General features: G+C 39.6%; 1 protein-coding gene across 2 annotated transcripts in view; it reads right to left on the bottom strand.

The window, feature by feature from the left end:
• LOC149748930 (uncharacterized) overlaps nt 1-21,711 on the bottom strand; it is a 214,871-nt gene that overhangs the window by 180,785 nt on the left and 12,375 nt on the right. For both annotated transcript variants that reach the window (XM_089913106.1, XM_089913105.1), the window contains exon 1: nt 1,645-21,711. This exon is cut by the window's right edge and continues 12,375 nt beyond it. Coding sequence is in view for 1 of the 2 variants with exons in the window: in XM_089913105.1 (XP_089769231.1) it covers nt 1,645-1,873 (229 nt within the window). In the remaining variant the exon portion in view is untranslated. The remainder of the gene's footprint in view (nt 1-1,644) is intronic.

The raw sequence follows: 21,711 nt of genomic DNA, 5'->3' as shown, positions 1-21,711 counted from the left end.
TAAGGAGACCTTCTTGGGCCTGGTTGGAGAACCTCTAAGAAATGTAGACAAAAGGGTAAGGGCCAGAGGTCAAGAAGCCTGGCTGGTGAGCCTCTGAATTTGATGGAGAGCCTGCTCTCAAGACTGTTAACAGTCCCCTCCCACCACTGCATCAGTGACTGTCTGGAAAAATGATTATAACAAGTATAACAAAGTGTTATTAATGCCCTTAATAGGTAATGAACATACAAATATCAATCCAAAAGACCTCTAAGACCCAAAATACAAGTGGGCAACAATCCTGAACAGAGTTTACAGAAAACAATATTAATACAAATGTTCAATAACCATCTGAAAAGTGTTTGCCTGGGGTAGAAATCAAAATTAAAATGAGTTATCTGTCTTGCCAAACATATTAGCAGAGATTTTTTTAAATAATAATTTGTACACACAAAAAGAGAGATGGGCACCCTCGTATCTACTGGTTGGTATGTTAATATGTCTTCAAAACTGTAGAAGCCTAACAGTAAAAAAGAAATCCAAACAAAGCTAATTCTAATCTAAATGTTATAAAGAAACAAATGCTGTGGGGATGGGGGTTGATATGTCCTAGCCCACCTCCTGTCTAAGTAAGTTGAAATAGCTCTTATTTGAAATAAGTACTGTCCTCCAGCTATAGCATACAGGAAGACTACTAACTTCCTTTATGCTGTTGACCTGGCTGTTCAATCATGAATCAAGGAATGACCTTAAAAGAGAGCAAATCTACTGGAAAACTCTGTTAGAAAAAAGAGTTTGGTACAACATATTTCAGCATTCAGATTGAGAATGTACTCTCAGTATACCTCTCTACCACATACACACACACACACCCAAATACATACCCACCCACCCCCACACACATATTCACACACACATTCACTCATACTCACATATTACATGCACACATAGTTTCTGAAACTGTTTCTTCCCTTTATTTTCAAAACTTTTCAAAACATACCTCCTCTCAATCCTCTAACTTCTTTTTTTTTTGTGGGATCTTTGTTCCTTGACCAGGGATTAAACCCGGGCCACCGCAGTGAAAGCACCAAGAGTCCTAACCACTGGACCGCTTGGGAATTCCCTCAATCCTCTAACTTCTTTTCGGCCACTTTCCCCTCTCTGCCAGCTAGTTTTCCTCCGTCTGCCCCTTAAATACCCCCAAAGGTTCAGATCCTTGCCTTTCTTCTCTTTAAGGTTTACACCTTCTTGCTGAATGGTCTCAGATTCTACTATTGCTTCAAGAACTATCTCTATCCCAACGACTTCCAAATCCATATCTCCAAACCTGCATGAACTTTCTTCACAAACTACTAGATCTATATAGTTCTTGTATTGCCTTCAAATGTACACATCTAAAATGGAATTTTCCTTTCTTATTCCACCTCGTCTACTTTTTATCCTATTATTTATTCATTCATTCACTGATCCAACAAATAGTTACCAAGGGTCAGCGATTATTGACCACTCATTTTTCCAAGCTAGACACTTGAGAATCCACCTTCATTATTCTCAGCCCTTCTCCTGCTCAGGTCAACCATGTATTCTAACTCAGATAGGTCTCTTAGATTTAGCCCTTTCCTTCATCTCCACCAACACTTTACCCCAGTCCTCCTCATCTCTTACCAGGATGCCTGCAGCAACCTCCTATATGTTTTCCCTGCTGGTGAAGTCGGTCCATTTTCCACACAGTTGGCAGAATTATATTCCTAAAAAAAAAAAAAATCAGGTCATGCCACTCCCTGTTCTTAAAAGCCTTCATAGCCCATAGCAATGGAGTCTGTGGACCAGATGCATGGGAATCAGCTGGGGAGCTCATTAAGCTATTGCTTTCTGAGCCCCAGAGTGACTGCATCCATCTCCTTGGAGAGGAGGCCTAAGGATCCCCACTTTTAATGAGCTCCCCAGGTGATTCTTGTGCCCGCAAAAGGTGGAGACAAGTTCCTTAGGCAGCAATGCAAGGTCCTCCACCCTCTGGGCCCGGCTGATCTGAGTTCCTTCCTCTCTATACTGTGCACCCTACACGTCAGTCACACTGAACTCGTTGCTCTTGCCTAGACACTTCAGGCTCTCCCAGACATCCACACCTTTCTCTATATGCCACTCCTCTGCCTCCTTCACCTCCTTTAGCAAAGCCTGGTTTATCTTTCTCTGTGAATCCTTCCCTGGCCACCATTCTCTGTTCCATCAGAATCATCTCTTCCTCATTTGTTCTTCCCAGCCTTTTCCTCACACCTTCATCATGTCCAGGCACTAGCCCTGCTGAATCATAATTTATCTGTTTATGTGGTGGTCTCCCAAATAGCCTATGACCTAATGGTATTATCTGGCAAATTTAAAAATCTTTATAAATGCCTAATGGACTGATTGATTAATTAATTAACTTCATGCACTAACTAGGTCTATTAGTTTATTTTGCCTGGTATTCATTATGGCAGGCTCACGGGATTCAGCTCTGTCTACAATCTACAGTACTATTAGAAAAAAACTAAAGTTTTTTCGTGATCGGGAAAAACCACCATTACCATGTAAACCAGGCAAGCCTCTGGAATTTAAAGGTTCTAACCCTATAACAAGTTAGATCACCAGAAAACTCCCTATTTTAGCCACCCACATTCCTCATAGAATTATAATTTGATGTAATGCTCTACTGTCACTGTGATGGTTAATTTTCTGGGTCAACTTGACTGGGCCTTGGGGGTGCCCAGACATTTGGACAAACATTATTCTGGGTGTGTCTGTGAGGGTGTTTCTGGATGAGATTAACATTTGAATTGGAAGACTGAGTAAAGCAGATTGCCCTCCTCAATGTGGGTGGGTCTCATCCAATCAACTGAAGAACTTAGAACAAGAAGGCTGAGTAAGAGGGAATTCCTCCTGCCTGAGTATTTAAGTTGGGACACTTGCCTTTTCCTGCCTTCGGACTCAGACTGAAACATCAGCTCTTCTTGGGTCTAGAGCCTGCCTGCTTTCAGACTGGAATTTACACCATCAGCTTTCTTGATTCTCAGGCCTTTGTACTCAGGCTAAAACTACATGTTGGCTTTCCTGGGTCTCCAGCTTGCCACATGCAGATCTTGAGACCTCTCAGCCTCCATAATCACATGAACAAATTCCTTATACTAAATGTTTGTTTTATATACACATCCTATTGGTTCTGTTTTTCTGAAGAGCCCTAATACAGTCACCAAGTGGCCATTTTGAAAGATGTTTCTATATTCTCCCCCGTTGAAAACCTTGTCTATTATGTTAAGTGCTCCACTGAAACGGTTAAACACAACGTGAGTGTGCTGCTGATGTCCAAATGTATGTAACTTCCCTGAGCTCCACACTCATGTATCCCACTGTCCACTTCACATCTCAACTGAGTTGTCTCATAAATAACTCAAATTGAACATGTCCAAAACAGAACTCCTATTTTTGCTCCCCAAACCAGCTTATGCCCAGTCTTCATTATCTCAAAAGATGGACCCTCATTGATCCATGTGCTCAGGCCAAAAACTTAAAGCAATCTCAATCCACTCTTTCTCTCACTTCCTTCATGCAGCTAATCAGCAAGTCTTGTTGACTCTACTTGAATCTGAACACTTAATACCATTTCCACCAGCTTCCTCCTGGACCAGCCACCATCATCTCTCACCCAGACTTTTCCCACAGCCTCCCAATTGGTCTCTGCTTCCACTCTTGCCTCCTGCAATGTTCTATTCTCCATACAGTAGCCAGTGGGAACTAGAATTAGACACTCCCTGCTCAAAACTTACCAACAGTTCCCCTATCACACTTGAGGAAAAACTCCAAATCTCTACGAAGCCATACATGGCTACCTTCTCTAGCTTCATCTCCTACCAGTCCCCTGCCACTTGCCCCACCACTGCTATTTCCCCCACCCCACTATGTGCAAATCTTCTCCCACTGGTCGTTTCTCAAATATATCAAGTTTTTTCCTACCTATGGGCCTTGGAGCCTGCTGTTCCCTCTCCTGAAATGGTCTTTGCAGAGCTCACTCCCTCTCCTCATTCAGGTATCTGTTCGGATACCACCTTCTCCAACAGACCTTTCTTCTCCTGACTTCCTAGCATGATTTACCACATTAATTCACTTTATTTGCCTTCGGAGCATTCACCTACTACCTGATGGTACTTTATTTACTAACTTGTTTGTTGACTCTCTCTCTTCAATAAACTATAAACCTCATAAGGTCAGAGAATTTGTTTTTCTTGTATATATTCATATCCATGGTGTCTGGAACACATATGTACACAATAAATAAATAAATAAATGGGTGGATTCTTCTTAGTATGTAGTACCAAAAAACATTCAATATTTGCAAACTGATACATATCCTCTTGTGAGATACAGAAATCACATGATTCATCATGTTTCCCTTTTTCTTAACTTCCAAGAAGCCCAATTCTTAATTTTGTACTCAAGCCCAACAATTTACCTTAAATTGGGTTTCCTTTTTAATTATCTCTCCATTACATGAATCTTGATCTTTTATCATTATTGCAACATTTTATAGAGCTATCTTTTATTATAAACCATCTCGATTCCTTTGTGTAGGCAGACTATAAAAATCAATACATACCTGTCCTCTGTTGTTTTTTTGATTCATGTGTGTTAATACTATCTCTCTAACATAACTAAGTTTCTTGAAAGCTGACCTATATATAACTGCCCTTCATATGCCCTCAAGCACATATCAAGGGGTAGAACTTATATTTGCTCAATAACATTCTTTTTTTTTTCCTTTTAGGTCCCAAGACTCGTTTTTTTAATTATTTTTATGGGAGTATAGTTGATTTGTGTACAGCAAAGTGAATCTGTTTCAATAATATTCATAATGTACTGACTTCTTCACTCATTGATTGATCAACAGCACAACCACACTTTGGTTACAAGTGAATAAGCTAGGGTCTAGAGAAAATTGTCATTTCCCTTTCAGAAAGTGGACAAAAATTTGTTAGAAGTGAGAGAGCAGGAGTTATGTTATATAAAAGAGAACTTGACTTGGTAAGCTGGACTGGGAGGACATCACAGGCACAGTTAAGCCTGACACAAAGTTTAGTGGCAGAAAAACCTAGAAGAGGTGAAAGGTTCTCCAAGAAAATGTCCTGGTAAACCTGGTGGAGGGGAAGTGAAGTAAGGGAAGGAAAGAAATTTGAGGATGCCTGGAGGTGGGCCTTGAAGAAAGGTGAAAGTATTGATCCAAATCTTGCTAGAGAAATAATGAAGACCCCTTGGCAGAGTGAATGGGGTTGAGGGGAGGTGCGATCAATTTGGGATTAAAGGGATGGAAACAGTGAAGGCTTTGTCATTAGCACTGCTTGAGAACTACCTGGAGGTGGGAACCCTAGAGACAACCCTGTGGGATGTCTGATGTCTAGACTGAGGTTATAGAGACAAGACAGAAAAAAGAGAGAGAGGGAGATGTAAAGTTCTGATAGAAATCTGGCAGGACTGCCCCTTCACCATTAATTCTTGACGTTCAGCGAAAAGCCCAGCACTAAACATGAAGGCCAGCGGGCAGGAGTAGATGCTGGCATGGTGGATGCAGCAACTGTCCCCACTGGCATCTTTCCAGCCCCCAGGCACTCCACATCTTCACAAAACTCTTTGGGAGCAGCTGCAGTGCTAGACAAGGTTTTAAGTTTCTAGGTATTTCTGTGTAGGTATTTCCCCGCCCCCCCAACATGCCTCCAGAATCTACAACTTGCATTCCTCACAGCAGGAGAGGGCCCAAGACCCTCCCCATTAAATAGGATGGAAAAAACAAAAATGAAAAGCAGACACCCCACATCCACAGCCTCTGTTTCAGCACCCAGAGCCTTCTACTGGATACTCTGCTCAAACTTTAATGTCTACATCGAGGCCCAGAAATAGCAGGGACAAAATGTGAAGTTTCATCTGAAAATTGTGCCAAATAACTGCATGTTAATCAGAGTAACTTATATAACATGCCAGAGTTTTGTGGGGGTTTTAATGCTCTCAAAATACAGTTATCCGATGCTGAGACACTTACCTATTCCAGAGCAGGAAACAGATGGTAGCTAGTTTCAACATGTGAGGGAGAGCACTTTTGCTCAGAGGACTTTTTGCCCTAACATTGGACCAGACCTAGAACCACTGGCATGTTCAAAATCCCCTGTGAACATTCATTAAATGATGCATTATTAACACCACCAAGAAATCAGGCTGCCCTGATGCAAAAGGGGAGAGGTCACTAATAAATCTAATTGGTATATACAGGCCAAATGGAATAAATTCACAATAAATCTTAGGAGAAATGGTCCACTAGCAGCTTCCACTCCCCCCATATCTATAGCGGCACAGCCAGACCCATACAAGATCCACTCCATCATCAACGCATGTGTTCGCTGAACACTTACTATCTTCCAAGCACTATGTTTACATCATCATCTCATGTAAGCCTTCCAAGAACCCTGCAAGGTAAGTACCACTATCACCCCATTTCACAGATAAGGAAACTCATCAAGATTAAGCCCTCACCCAGTTGGTGGAGCTGGCATTTGGACCCATGTGTCCTCACTCAAGAGCTCCCATTCTTAGCATTTAAAGCTACACTGTCTCCCAAGTGATGGCACAGGGTCAATAAGGAGAGATGCCAAAATGAGGTACATCGTCCCTCACAACTGCCTCTAAAGAGAAAGAAACGGTTGCAACTGAACAGGGGAAATGGAGTTCACGTCAGACGCAGAGGAGATGGGACCTCTTAAAGCTCTAAGTACAATAACTCTGAATACAAGTGGCTTTGTTTGTTGAATTAAACTACAGTATCAGCTGATAAAGTATTGCATCAATCGTTTTCACTTAAAGCAGTTTATAACATTTGAAGTTTCCTCCTAAAAAACAAATATTTGGGCTTAAGAAAACACCTTCCAAATGATTTCTGGGGAGATGAAACATTTGAAAAGACTTTACCAATTGATCTCAATGCAGAGATACTTTTAAAAACAAAAACTCTAAGCCCTGGGTCTCAGCTCCCTGCAGAACACACACACACACACACACATACACCATATTCATCACACACACCTACTACACAAACAATGCACTTACACCACAAGCAAACATACACACACACATGACACACACACTTATCACCAAAAAATACACCATAAATATACACACATACACCACATACATATATGTAATACATATATAGCCAACACACAAACCACACATCCACCACATATATGCACATATACTACAAGACACCCATGCCACAGAAATCACACACACACTCCACACACTAGCAGTAAAGTGGCATGTGCTATTTGTATTTGTGATCCCCTTTCTGCATCCCTTTATGGTGTAACTGCACCTTTCATTTTCAATTTGAAGTGTACAGCTCTGTAGGGACAATTGTTTTAAATTTGAGAATGCCTGAATTAAATAACAATTTTAATTAATTTTATAGTCAAAAATGCAGTTCAGGGACTTCCCTGGCGGTCCAGTGGTTAAGACTCCATGCTTCCACTGCAGGGGGTGCGGGTTGGATCCCTGGTCTGGGAACTAAGATCCCGCATGCTGCGCTGTGCAACCGGAAAAAAAAATGCAGTTTACACTAGCAGAAAAAAAAAGTATGGGGCTTCAAAAATTATGCTCTTAAGCCTACTGAGTCACTGTAATTTTAAAATTTTGAATCTGCCATTAGTGGGAGAAAGGAAATCTATTTTGTAATCTGGCACATTCTTATGATGAGTCTCTTACTGTGACTCATGCCATAGGTGCCCTGTGCAAATGTAAAAGAAAATAACCAGATTAATATGTGAGAAGAATCTCAATGATGGGAGAGAGGTTGTTGGGGTGAATCAAGCCTTTCCCACCCTTCACTGACTTGGAGCCCCTCAGAGTGCCCACATCAGGTTAAAACAATCTCACAGAGTTGAGAAGAACTTCATAGCACACCAGCAGAACAAAAGAGAGGATTTTTCAACTTGCCCTGACCTACACTACTCCCTTTGTCCACTGAAGAACACTCTCTTAAACCTAACAGACTATCCTCTATTTCTTTTATTCTCCTAATTAAAAACCTTATGGCTAAACGTAAGTGGCCTCAACTGCCTTCAAGCATAGTATAGCCCTGGGGTGAGGGGCAGGGGTGCGAACGGTGGAGAGAGAAAAGAAGCAAGTCAAGCCATGTACGCACTGTTATATTTAAAGAAGATAACCAACAAGGACCTACTGTACAGCACAGGGAACTCTGCTCAATATTCTGTAATAACTTAAATGGGAAAAGAATTTGAAAAAGAATAGATACCTATACATGTATAACTGAATCACTTTGCCGTACACCTGAAACTAACACACTATTGCTAATCAACTATATTCCAGGTACTTCCCTGGTGGTCCAGTGGTAAAGAATCCGCCTTCCAATGCAGGGGACATGGGTTCGATCCCTGGTCAGGGAACTAAGATCCCACATGTCACAGGGCAACTAAGCCCACAGGCCACAACTACTGAGCTCGCATGCCTCAACTAGAGAAAGAAAACCCGCACACCACAACTGGAGAGAAGGCCGCACACCGCAATGAGAGATCCCACATGCCTCAGTGAAGATCCCACGTGCTGCAACTAACACACACAACACAGCCAAAAAATAAAATAAATAAAATGTTTTTTAATTCTTTTTTTAAAAAGCCTTTAAAAAAAACCCTTATACTCCAATATAAAATAAAATTTTTTAAAAAAAGAAGAAGAAAGAAGTCAAGGAAGTGAATTAATGGGAGATGAGGCTCAGTGGGTTCCTCTATGAGTGGGTTTCTCAGAGGAGGGGTGGGAGTGAAGGAGGTGGGAAGAGCATAGGGCTGAGGAAAGTGGGTGATGCACATAACTCAGAGGTGTGTGCCTAATTCTCAATGTTAACATGTGCCAAATAAGCTTACACTAAATACATTTTGTACATTGACTTAATGAGTTTGGTTTACTTTGCAATTTGGGGTTATCTATGATCATGTAATTATCTCACCCTATGCATTGTGTTTAAGTTTCAGGTTTCAGGGGGCAAAACCGTTGAGAACTTTTTTTTTTTTGGCCGCACCGAGCAGCATGTGGAATATTAGTTCCCTACCAGGGATCGAACCATGCCCCTTGCAGTGGAAGCACAGTCTTAAATAACTACTGTATCGCCAGGGAAGTCCCAAAGAACTTTTTCTTTAATTTACTATTGTAGAAGAAATGAGGAATACGTTTTTATATAAATGTTGGTTGCAATTCGCCTTTAAGGAAGGTCTTTGAAGTTTACTGTGAATCATTACGACACTGAAAAATTCATTGTTTCTCTTCCTAAAAACCACTTTAAAATAATATAATTTATATAAACAATATAATTTATCTAAATGATAGTTCGTAAGTGCCAGAGACAATAATTAAACAAAGGGTTTATTGTGTGCTACAGGAAAGGAACTAACAGGATTTTTTTAGGACTAAAAAAGTTCTTATCTTCTCCCTGGGTGTCAGGAGCTGGAGGATAGTTCAATCAAGGCAAATGCATCTGTCTTGGAGACTTTTCTTGAACCTTCAAAATCTAGCTAACAAGCACTTTACTGCTAAGTTGACTTCTATTATTAAGTGGGAAAAATGTATTTGTTATCATAATTTTCTTTCTTTCTAAAGATTTATGTGTTTTTCTAACAACCCAGTTGACATAATTTGAAAATAACACATTTTCAAGGTACAGATAATTTCCATACTCTGTAATCCATCACAGGGCATTAAACTTAGAGAACCATTTCCTTCATTTAAAAAAATTCACATATCCCTGAATAGAAAAACAGAAAATGAGAAATCAAGCCTCTTACAAATATAGATATGTTTTAGGATGAAGTCAGGGATATCCAATATTACAACTATTATTTAATATTGCCTTGAATATTTTGGCAAATGGGAGTGGGAAGAAGGCAATAAAAAGCAACAAGTATAACTATCAGAAAGAAGAAAGAATTATCACATGATACTCTATCTAGAAACTTTGGGAAATCAATCAGAACTAATTAGAACTAATCAGACTGTTCACTAAGGGGCTAGTTATGAAACAAATTACTAACTTTCCTTTATATTAGCAATAGACCAAAAATGTGATGAAAAGTATAAATTGCACTCCAAGCGCAACAGGATCTCATTATACATAAAGAATAACCACTAGGAATAAACTTAAGAAGAAATGTGGAGGATATAGATTGAAAGAAAATTACAAAACTGTGCTGTAAGTCATAAAGGAAGATTTGAATCAAATTGTTTCCAGGGAAGTGCAAGAGCCGTAAGACCGAAGTCCACCCAGGCCCACTGAGACCCCATTCAAGACTAAAACCAGTGACTTAGTGACACCCAAACCTAGAAAACTAGGCTTCCTGCAGGATTCTAGTCATCAGTCATTGGACAATGGGCAAGACACTATGTCAAAGGCATCACCAGGTTCATCTGTCACCATGTTTTAGTGGTAATGAGATTTCACACACACAAAAATACACTCAAGTGGAGTTGGACTATCTCCACGGATTGCCAGGTTTCCTGGGGTAGGACTGTGTTACTCTATATTAGCAAAAGTAATGCTTGCCACTGTAAAGAAAGATAAGCCCATTTTCTCAATAGCCAAACAAAATGAAAACTACTTTCTTGCTTATTTAGAAGTCCAATCAGCCTGGGATAAGGAAAAAAGAGAGAAGCCAGGTTGATGAAGGCCCTTGCCATCTTCAACACATGAATTTTCGGGTTGCCCTGAACATCAAAGTCCCACCAGCAGATGGGAGAAAATGGAGAAGAATATTGTTTATGAGCCAGCTCTGAATGAGGTGCCCCTCACTTCTGCTCACATTCCGTAGCTACAACTCAGTCTCATGGCCAACCTAACTGCAAGGGAGCCCAGGAAGGGGGCTCGCACTGCTTCCCTACCCCAACTAAAAGAACGGACAATTGGGTTTATTCAACAGGCAAAGAAAGAGCTGCCCAGTTGCTGATATCTTCTTCATATAACTGGAGCTTCCCCTTTAAAGAGTTAATTTTTTAATTTTACACATATTGATGCATAACAATTTTTCTGTTTCAACAGAGGGGGCAATAATGAAACTTTTCCTATGGCTCAGGAGCTTGATGATGTATATCAGCTCTCCTCCTGGGACTGTGGTCAGGAACTCTTGAGGAATTACTGATACTTTCCCTCTATACTAAAATGCTCTAGATCACTATCTTTTTTTTTTAAACCCTTGGGTCATTTGAAATGTCTTTTCTGAATCCTTCCTCCGAACAGAATGGCACCTGTCACTTCTTGCTGCTGTCATCACACAGGTTTCTAGCAGTTCATTTCCCCTCTAATGTCCTACTTCTACTAAGGATTTATAATAAGGTAAAAAAAATTGAGTGTGAAGTAAAAGCAAAAAGTTGGCTCAGACTGAGGCCCACTCCTGAGTAAAGATTGTGAATTTCTATCACCCGGACCTGCTAGCCTTGACTTTTGTTATCCAATATCTTTTTGAAATTTTTTCTTCCAAGTTTTTACTGCTTTTAGCAGTTACAAAAAAACAAGTATGTTGGTTTAGGATATGATCCTAGAAAAGAAAACAAAATTATGCCTCAAAGAGAATCACTTTACAAATAGTTCTAACTGTGAAGAAAATTAAATAATAAAAAATAACAAAACTAGAATAGTAACTAACAAGGAGAGAGGTCTGCAATATATCGTTAGGTAGGAAAAAAACAAGCTGCAAAACAGCATTTAGAGTGTAACCCCATTTTTGTAAAAAAAAAAGGCGTATTTTTGTACATGCATAGAAAAACCTTAAGGAATGTGGAGTCATTTTCTCTAAGGTGTGGGATTGGTGACAAATTTTACTTTCAATGCCATTTATTTATGTGTTTTATATTTTATAAGAAGCAGATTTTTTGTAAGCATAAAAAACAGTAAAGATGTTAAAATTCACACTGTCTTCTCAGAGTATAAGCTCCTGGAAGACATGGATGACAGATGAGCACTCCTCTATATACTGCCTACTGCCACAAATAAGGGGATTCTTAATAAACACTAATATAAACACTGATCTTTATAGACTAAAAATACAAACAGGAGTCTTGAGCTCAGAGTCAATCTCATAGACCAGGCAGGCTCCAGGAAAGTGCTGATGACTTTCCCCTTGGAACACTTCTGCCTGGAAACCTGCTGGAGACCATATTAAGCAGAGTTTCAAGAGCCCATCAAAGGAGCTTATGCTAACCAGAGCCACACTCTAACCTATACTAGAATCATGATGAAAATGTACTCAGCTGGGAAAAAAACTCTGGATAACTATACTGTGTTATAAAGGTTTTCCAGAATCTACTTCACAAAACATTGATCATTTAGTGTGTGAAACCAACATGCACATAGTAGGCTTTTGCCTCTTGGTGTATACTGAGGGGATCCCACAAGACACCTTCTGCCCAGCACTTTCTCTCTACCCTGCATGAAACTCTATAAGACATTCACAAGAATTAAGGCATGAACTCCAGAATACTCCAGTTTAAATGAAAATACATTTGCTAGGAAAGTAATGTGTCAGTAAGCTATTGCCCCCAGAATGCTGCTTAACAGATTGACCCCAAACCAAGGGGCATGCACCAAGAAGCATTTATTCTCGTGTTCATAAATCTTCAGGTGTGATGGGACAGCTCAGCCTCATGCCGTGGGTGTGTGTGTTCGTTGAGGGAGCTATGCTCCACATGCCATGATTCTTCTGGGAATAGTTTTCATACTTAGTCAGTCTTAAAAGGAGGACACTAAAGAAATAGGACAGGAGGAAGGGGGGAAATGGGGTCTAAAAATACGTAGCACTCTGGACATTGCCTATGAGGGAGGAAAGGCTGGGGGAGGTGCCACAGGAGAGGTTTCTGGAAGAGAACATAATAAAAAAGAACACCCTCATGAATGAAATTCACTGATGAAAATTCAGAAATGAAGAAAAACAAGATAAGACAGCAGGAAGACATAGATACATGAGTGTAAAAGAAAATGACAGAGAAAGACAAGTTTTAAGAAACCTGTACATAGAAGTAAAACTGTTCAAGCACAATTTGTTTCTCCATTTGAAACTAGCATTTCTTTTTTTCTTTTTTTTTTTTTTTTTCCGTTATGCGGGCGTCTCACTGCTGTGGTCTCTCCCGTTGCAGGGCACAGGCTCAGCGGCCATGGCTCACGGGCCCCGCCGCTCCGCGGCATGTGGGATCTTCCCGGACTGGGGCACGAACCCGTGTCCCCTGAATTGGCAGGCAGACTCTCAACCACTGCGCCACCAGGGAAGCCCTGAAACTAGCATTTCTTGTATGGCCATCCCTGATTCATAATCTGAAAGAGGTTGCAAACCGCTATGAGAATATCTCTGTAAGAATCCTTTCTACAAGAAAAACAAGTGTGCAAGTGTGTGTGTATGTGTATGTGTGTACAGGTTTTTTTAAATATAATTTTATTATTTTTTATCCAGCAGGCTCTCATTAGTTATCTATTTTATACATATTAGTGTATACATGTCAATCCCAATCTCCCAATTCATCCCACCAACACCACCACACCCCGGCTTACCATATCAGTTTCCATATGTTTGTTCTCTACATCTGTGTCTCTATTTCTGCCTTGCAAGTGGGTTCATCTGTACCATTTTTCTAGATTCCACATACATGCGTTAATATACGATATTTGTTTTTCTCTTTCTGACTTACTTCACTCTGTATGACAGTCTCTAGGTCCATCCACGTCTCTACAAATGACCCAATTTCATTCCTTTGTATGGCTGGGTAATACTCCATTGTATATATGTAACACATCTTTATCCATTGGTCTGTTGATGGGCATTTAAGTTGCTTCCATGACCTGGCTATTGTAAATAGTGCTGCAATGAACATTGGGGTGCATGTGTCTTTTTGAATTATGGTTTTCTCTGGGTATATGCCTAGTAGTGGGATTGCTGGGTCATATGGTAATTCTATTTTTAGTTTTTTAAGGAACCTCCATACTGTTCTCCATAGTGGCTGTATCAATTTACATTCCCACAAACTCCATACCCTCTAAAGCATTTGTTGTTTGTAATTTTCTCATGATGCCCATTCTAACTGGTGTGAGTTTTGATGTAGTTTTGATTTGCATTTCTCTAATAATTAGTGATGTTGAGCAGCTTTTCATGTGCTTCTTGGCCATCTGTATGTCTTCTTTGCAGAAATGTCTATTTAGGTCTTCTGCCCATTTTTTCATTGAGTTGTTTGTTTTTTTGATATTGAGCTGCATGAGCTGTTTGTATATTTTGTAGATTAATCTTTTTTAACATCTTTATTGGAGTATAATTGCTTTACAATGGTGTGTTAGTTTCTGCTTTATAATAAAGTGAATCAGCTATACATATACATATAACCCCATATCTCCTCCCTCTTGCGTCTCCCTCCCATCCTCCCTATCCCACCCCTCTAGGTGGTCACAAAGCACCGAGCTGATCTCCCTGTGCTATGCGGCTGCTTCCCACTAGCTACCTATTTTACATTTGGTAGTGTATATATGTCCATGCCACTCTCTCACTTCGTCCCAGCTTACCCTTCCCCTCCCCGTGTCCTCAAGTCCATTCTCTATGTCTGTGTCTTTATTCCTGTCCTGCCCCTACGTTCTTCAGAACCAATTTTTTTTTATATACATGTGTTAGCATATGGTGTTTGTTTTTCTCTTTCTAACTTACTTCACTCTGTATGACTGACTCTAGGTCCATCCACCTCACTACAAATAACTCAATTTCGTTTCTTTTTATAGCTGAGAAATGTTCCGCTGTATATATGTGCCACAACTTTATTCATTCATCTGTCAATGGACAGTTAGGTTGCTTCCATGCCCTGCCTATAGTAAACAGAGCTGCAATGAACATTGTGGTACATGACTCTTTTTGAATTATGGCTTTCTCAGGGTATATGCCCAGTAGTGGGATTGTTGGGTCATATGGTAGTCCTATTTTTAGTTTTTTAAGGAACTTCCATAATGTTCTCCATAGTGGCTCTATCAGTTTACATTCCCACCAACAGTGCAAGAGGGTTCCCTTTTCTCCACACCCTCTCCAGCATTTATTGTTTGTAGATTTTTTGTTTGTTTGTTTGTTTGTAGATTTTTTGATGATGGCCATTCTGACTGGTGTGAGGGGATAACTCACTGTAGTTTTGATTTGCATTTCTCTAATGATTAGTGATGTTGAGCATCCTTTCATGTGTTTGTTGGCAATCTGTATATCTTCTTTGGAGAAATGTCTATTTAGGTCTTCTGCCCATTTTTGGATTGGGTTGTTTTTTTTCTTGATATTGAGCTGCTTGTAAAATTTGGAGATTAATCCTTTGTCAGTTGCTTCATTTGCAAATATTTTCTCCCATTCTGAGGGTTGTCTTTTCATCTTGTTTATGGTTTCCTTTGCTGTGCAAAAGCTTTGAAGTTTCATTAGGTTCCCTTTGTTTATTTTTGTTTTTATTTCCATTTCTCTAGGAGGTGGGTCAAAAAGGATCTTGCTGTGATTTATGTCATAGAGTGTTCTGCCTATGTTTTCCTCTAAGAGTTTTATAGTGTCTGGCCATAAATTTAGGTCTTTAATCCATTTTGAGTATATTTTTGTGTATGGTGTTAGGGAGCGTTCTAATTTCATTCTTTTACATGTAGCCATCCAGTTTTCCCAGCACCACTTATTGAAGAAACTCTCTTTTCTCCATTGTATATTCTTGCCTCCTTTATCAAAAATAAGGTGGCCATTGGTGCGTGGGTTTATCTCTGGGCTTTCTATCCTGTTCCATTGATCTATCTTTCTGTTTTTGTGCCAGTACCATATTGTCTTCATTACTGTAGCTTTGTAGTATAGTCTGAAGTCAGGAAGTCTGATTCCTCCAGCTCTGTTTTTTTCCCTCAAGATTGCTTTGGCTATTTGGGGTCTTTTGTGTCTCCATACAAATTTAAGATTTTTTCTTCTAGTTCTGTGAAAAATGCCATTGGTAATTTGATAGGGATTGCATTGAACCTGTAGATTGCTTTGTGTAGTATAGTCATTATCACAATATTGATTCTTCCAATCCAAGAACATGGTATATCTCTACATCTGTTTCTGTCATCTTTGATTTCTTTCATCAGTGTCTTACAGTTTTCTGAGTACAGGTCTTTTATCTCCTTAGGTAGGTTTATTCCTAGGTATTTTATTCTTTTTGTTGCAATGGTGAATGGGATTGTTTCCTTAATTTCATTTTCTGATCTTCCGTTGTTAGTGTATAGGAATGCAAGATATTTCTGTGCATTAATTTTGTATCCTACAACTTTACTAAATACATTGATGAGCTCTGCTAGTTTTCTGGTGGCATCTTTAGGATTACCTATGTATAGAACTACGTCATCTGAAAACAGTGACTGTTTTACTTCTTCTCTTCCAATTTGTATTCCTTTTATTTCTTTTTCTTCTCTGATTGCCATGGCTAGGACTTCCAAAACTATGTTGAATAATAGTGGCAAGGGTGGACATCCTTGTCTTCTTTCCTAGTTTAGAGGAAATGCTTTCAGTTTTTCGCCATTGAGAGTGATGTTTGCTGTGGGTTTGTTGAATATGGCCTTTATTATGTTGAGGTAGGTTCCCTCTATGCCCACTTTCTGGAGAGTTTTTATCATAAATGCGTGTTGAATTTTGTCAAAAGATTTTTCTGCATCTATCAAGATGATCATATGGTTTTTATTCTTCAGTTTGTTAATATGGTGTATCACATTGATTGATTTGCATATACTGAAGAATCCTTGCATCCCTTGGATAAATCCCACTTGATCATGGTGTATGATCCTTTTAATGTGTTGTTGGATTCTGTTTGCTAGTACTTTGTTGAGGATTTTTGCATCTATATTCATCAATGATATTGGTCTGTAATTTTCTTTTTTTGTAGTATGTTTGTCTGGATTTTGTATCAGGGTGATGGTGGCCTCGTAGAATGAGTTTGGGAGTGTTCCTTCCTCTGCAATTATTTGGAAGAGTTTGAGAAGGATGGCTGTTAGCTCTTCTCTAAATGTTTGATAGAATTCACCTGTGAAGCCATCTGGTCCTGGACTTTTGTTTGTTGGAAGATTTTTAATCAGAGTTTCAATTTCATTACTTGTGATTGGTCTGCTCATATTTTCTATTTCTTCCTGCTTCAGTCTTGGAAGGTTATACCATTCTAAGAATGTGTCCATTTCTTCCAGGTTGCCCATTTTATTGGCACAGAGTTGCTTGTAGTAGTCTCTTATGATGCTTTGTACTTCTGTGGTGTCCATTGTAACTTCCTTTTCATTTCTAATTTTATTGATTTGAGTCCTCTCCCTCTTTTCCTTGATGAGTCTGGCTAAAGGTTTATCAATTTTGTTTATCTTCTCAAAGAGCCAGCTTTTCACTGTATTGATCTTTGCTATTGTTTTCTTTGTTTATATTTCATTTATTTCTGCTCTGATCTTTATGATTTCTTTCCTTCTACTAACTTCGGGTTTTCTTTGTTCTTCTTTCTGTAGTTCCTTTAAATGTAAAGTTAGATTCTTTATTTAAGATTTTTCTTGTTTCTTGAGGTAGGGTTGTATTGCTATAAATTTCCCCCTTGAACTGCTTTTGCTTATCCCATAGGTTTTGGATTGTAGTGTTTTTGTTGTCATTTGTCTCTAGGTATTTTTTGATTTCCTCTTTGATTTCTTCAGTGATCTCTTAGTTGTTTAGTAATGTATTGTTTAGCCTCCATGTGTTTGTGTTTTTTACATTTTTTCCCTGTAACTGATTTCTAATCCTATAGCATTGTTGTCGGAAAAGATGTCTGATATGATTTCAATTTTCTTAAATTAACAGAGGCTTGATTTGTGACCCAGGATGTGATCTATCCTGAAGAATGTTCCATGTGCACTTGAGAAGAAAGTGTAATCTGCTGTTTTCAGATGAAATGTCCTATAAATATCAATTAAATCTATGTGGTCTATTGTGTCATTTAAAGCTTGTGTTTCCTTATTAAGTTTCTGTCTGGATGATCTGTCCAGTGGTGTAAGGGAGGTGTTAAAGCCCCCCATCATTAGTGTGTTACTGTCAATTTCCTCTTTTATAGCTGTTAGCATTTGCCTTATGTATTGAAGTGCTCCTATGTTGGGTGCATATATATTTACAACTGTTATATCTTCTTCCTGATCATTATGTGGTGTCCTTCCTTGTCTCTTTTAACATTCTTTATTTTAAAGTCTATTTTATCTGATATGAGTATTGCTACTCCAGCTTACTTTTGATTTCCATTTGCATGGAATATCTTTTTCCATCCCCTCACTTTCAGTCTGTATGTGTCCCTAGGTCTGAAGTGGACCTCTGGTAGACAGCATATATATGGGTCTTGTTTTTGTATCCATTCAGTGAGCCTGTGTCTTTTGGTTGGAGCATTTAATCCATTCACATTTAAGGTAATTATCGATATGTATGTTCTTATGACCATTTTCTTAACTGTTTTGGGTTTGTTTTTGTAGGTCCTTTTCTTCTCTTGTGTTTCCCACTTAGAGAAGTTCCTTTAGCATTTGTTGTAGAGCTGGTTTGGCGGTGTTGAATTCTCTTAGCTTTTGCTTGTTTGTAAAGCTTATGATTTCTCCATCGCATCTGAATGAGATCCTTGCCAGATAGAGTATCTTGGTTGTAGGTTCTTCCCTTTCATCACTTTAAATATATCATGCCACTCATGCCACTCCCTTCTGGCTTATAGAGTTTCTGCTGAGAAATCAGCTGTTAACATTATGGGAGTTCCCTTTTATGTTATTTGTCATTTTTCCCTTGTTGCTCTTAATAATTTTTGCCTTTAATTTTTGTTAATTTGATTACTATGTTTCTCGGCACGTTTCTCCTTGGGTTTATCCTGCCTGTGACTCTCTGCGCTTCCTAGACTTGGGTGGCTATTTCCTTTCCCATGTCAGGGAAATTTTCGATTATAATCTCTTCAAATATTTTCTCGGGTCCTTTCTCTCTCTCTTCTCCTTCTGGGCCCCCTATAATGCGAATGTTGGTGCGTTTAATGTTGTCCCAGAGGTCTCTTAGGCTGTTTTCATTTCTTTTCATTGTTTTTTCTTTATTCTGTTCCGCAGCAGTAAATTCCACCATTCTGTCTTCCAGGTCACTTATCTGTTCTTCTGCCTCAGTTATTCTGCTATTGATTCCTTCTAGTGTATTTTTCATTTCAGTTATTGTATTGTTCAACTCTGTTTGTTCTTTAATTCTTCTAGGTGTTTGTTCTTTAATTCTTCTAGGTCTTTGTTAAACATTTCTTGCATCTTCTTGATCTTTGCCTCCATTCTTTTTCCAAGGTCCTGGGTCATAATCACTATCATTATTCGGAATTCTTTTTCTGGAAGGTTGCCTATCTCCACTTCATTTAATTGTTTCTCTGGGGTTTACCTTGTTCCTTGACCTGGTACCTAGTCTTCTGACTTTTCATTTTGTCTATCTTTCTGTGAATGTGATTTTCATTCCACAGGCTGCAGGATTGTAGTTATTTTTGCTTCTGCTTTCTGCCCTCTCGTGGATGAGGCTATCTAAGAGGCTTGTGCAAGCTTCCTGATGGGAGGGACTAGTGGTGGGTAGAGCTGGGTGTTGCTCTGTTTGGCAGCGATCAGTAAAACTTTAATCCGCTTGTCTGCTGATGGGTAGGGCTGAGTTTCCTCCCTGTTGGTTGTTTGGCCTGAGGCGACCCAGCACTGGAGGCTACAGGCTCTTTAGTGGGGCTAATGGCGGACTCCAGGAGGGCTCACGCCAAGGAGTACTTCCCAGAACTTCTGCTGCCAGTGTCCTTGTCCCCACAGTGAGCCACAGCCATGCCCTGCCTCTGCAAGAGACCCTCCAACACTAGCAGGTAGGTCTGGTTCAGTCTCCTATGGGAGACTGAACACACTACTTTGTGTGTGCCCTCCAAGAGTGGAGTCTCTATTTCCCCCAGTCCTGTTGAAGTCCTGCAATCAAATCCTACTAGCCTTCAAAGTCTGATTCTCTGGGAATTCTTCCTCCCGTTGCCAGACCCCCAGGTTGGGAAGCCTGATGTGGGGCTCAGAACCTTCACTCCAGAGGGTAGACTTCTGTGGTATAATTGTTCTCCAGTTTGTGAGTCACCCACCCGGTGGTTATGGGATTTGATTTTATTGTGACTGCGCCCCTCTTACCATCTCATTGCAGCTTCTCCTTTGTCTTTGGATGTGGGGTATCTTTTTTGGTGAGTTCCAGTGTCTTCCTGCTGATGACTGTTCAGCAGTTAGCTGTGATTCCAGTGCTCTCACAAGGGGGAATGAGTGCATGTCCTTCTACTGTGCCATCTTGAACCAATCTCTAAGTGGCAAGATGTACAGGTTTTTTTAAACAGAGCAGATCAGAAACTTCCTAGAATTTGAGCCTTGTATATAAGGATACAAGACTGAAGACAGTATGAGCTCACTCACCATTCTGGTTGCCCTGAGGAGGCTATGTCATGATTACTGCTTCCCATTCTTAGAGTTGCTCCATATTCCTGACCCCTCTGAAGGACCCCTCTTCCACATTTCCTTCAACTCTGTGAATCATCCTTTAATCCTATCAATAAATATATTTTTTGCTTAGATGAGTTTTAAATTGATTTCAAATTTTAAATCAAATCATTGAAATCAAAGAATTGTACCAGGTACTGGTCCCTTTCCTGTGTTTATCCTCAAAGGAGACAAGAGAGAGAAGGAGAGAGAGCTAAAGATGCCTTGAAGCAAATAACAAGGAATGCCATCACTCAAGAATCTAGTATCCAAAATCATTTCATGAAAATCACTATTACTATGGCAACTCTTCAATGTGCATTCAGTGACTTTATAATATATTAGCACTTTGATGTAAATCAAACTGTATTGGCTTATTCGGCCTTGACTCCTTTTTACATATAGATTGTTTTATCTCATAAAATTCATCAGAGCTAACAGAGTAAATTTACTTTTTCCTCTAAAATTCCTACTGAAATCACACTATAAAGGAAAGCCTTCCATGTTTTATCTTCCACCACCACCAGCATTCTATAAACATACACACACACTCATAATATCCACTAGAGCCCCAGCTCCTGTCATCAGAATCTGTTCTGATGATCCAATATGGTTAACATGGTTAATATGCCTCCCATTAAATGATAAATTAAAAACCATCAAAGTCAAAAGCCTAATGAGATTTTTTAATAAAATCTGACTAGTTGGAGAGAAAGTTCATCTGGAAGAGTAACTGTATAAGAGCCAATAAAATGTTGGCTATTTTTGGCTGTGCCACCTGGCACATGGGATCTTAGTTCCCCAACCAGGGATTGAACTTGCACCCCCTGCATTGGAAGCATGAAGTCTTAACAACTGGACTGCCAGGGGAGTCCCTTTTGTTTTGGGGGTTTGTTTTGTTTTGTTTTGGGGTTTGGGGGTTTTTTTTAAAGAGTCAATAAAATGTTGAAGAAGAACACTGGTCAAACAAGCCCTGACCATAGAGAAAGTCAAGGTAGGTGGCAGCAAGGTAGTGCATAGAGCCCCAGGAGGGACAGCCCTAGGGAGAGGCATGCCTATTTCTCATCACTCTGAGACAAACACCAGCACTTCCATATTATCTGCACCCAGAACAAGTTCAGACAAACTTTGAGTACCAAACTGTTTCCAAGGCCATATGGCCATATGGGACCACTGAGCATCATGTA

Source organism: Delphinapterus leucas, chromosome 6 (genome assembly GCF_059928025.1).
Source record: "Delphinapterus leucas isolate spDelLeu-1000000601 "Yukka" chromosome 6, BTC_Dleu_Yukka2, whole genome shotgun sequence".
Taxonomy (NCBI): Eukaryota; Metazoa; Chordata; class Mammalia; order Artiodactyla; family Monodontidae; genus Delphinapterus; species Delphinapterus leucas.
The sequence above is the reverse complement of the archived record's forward strand: the minus strand, read 5'-3'. Positions and strand labels throughout refer to the sequence as shown.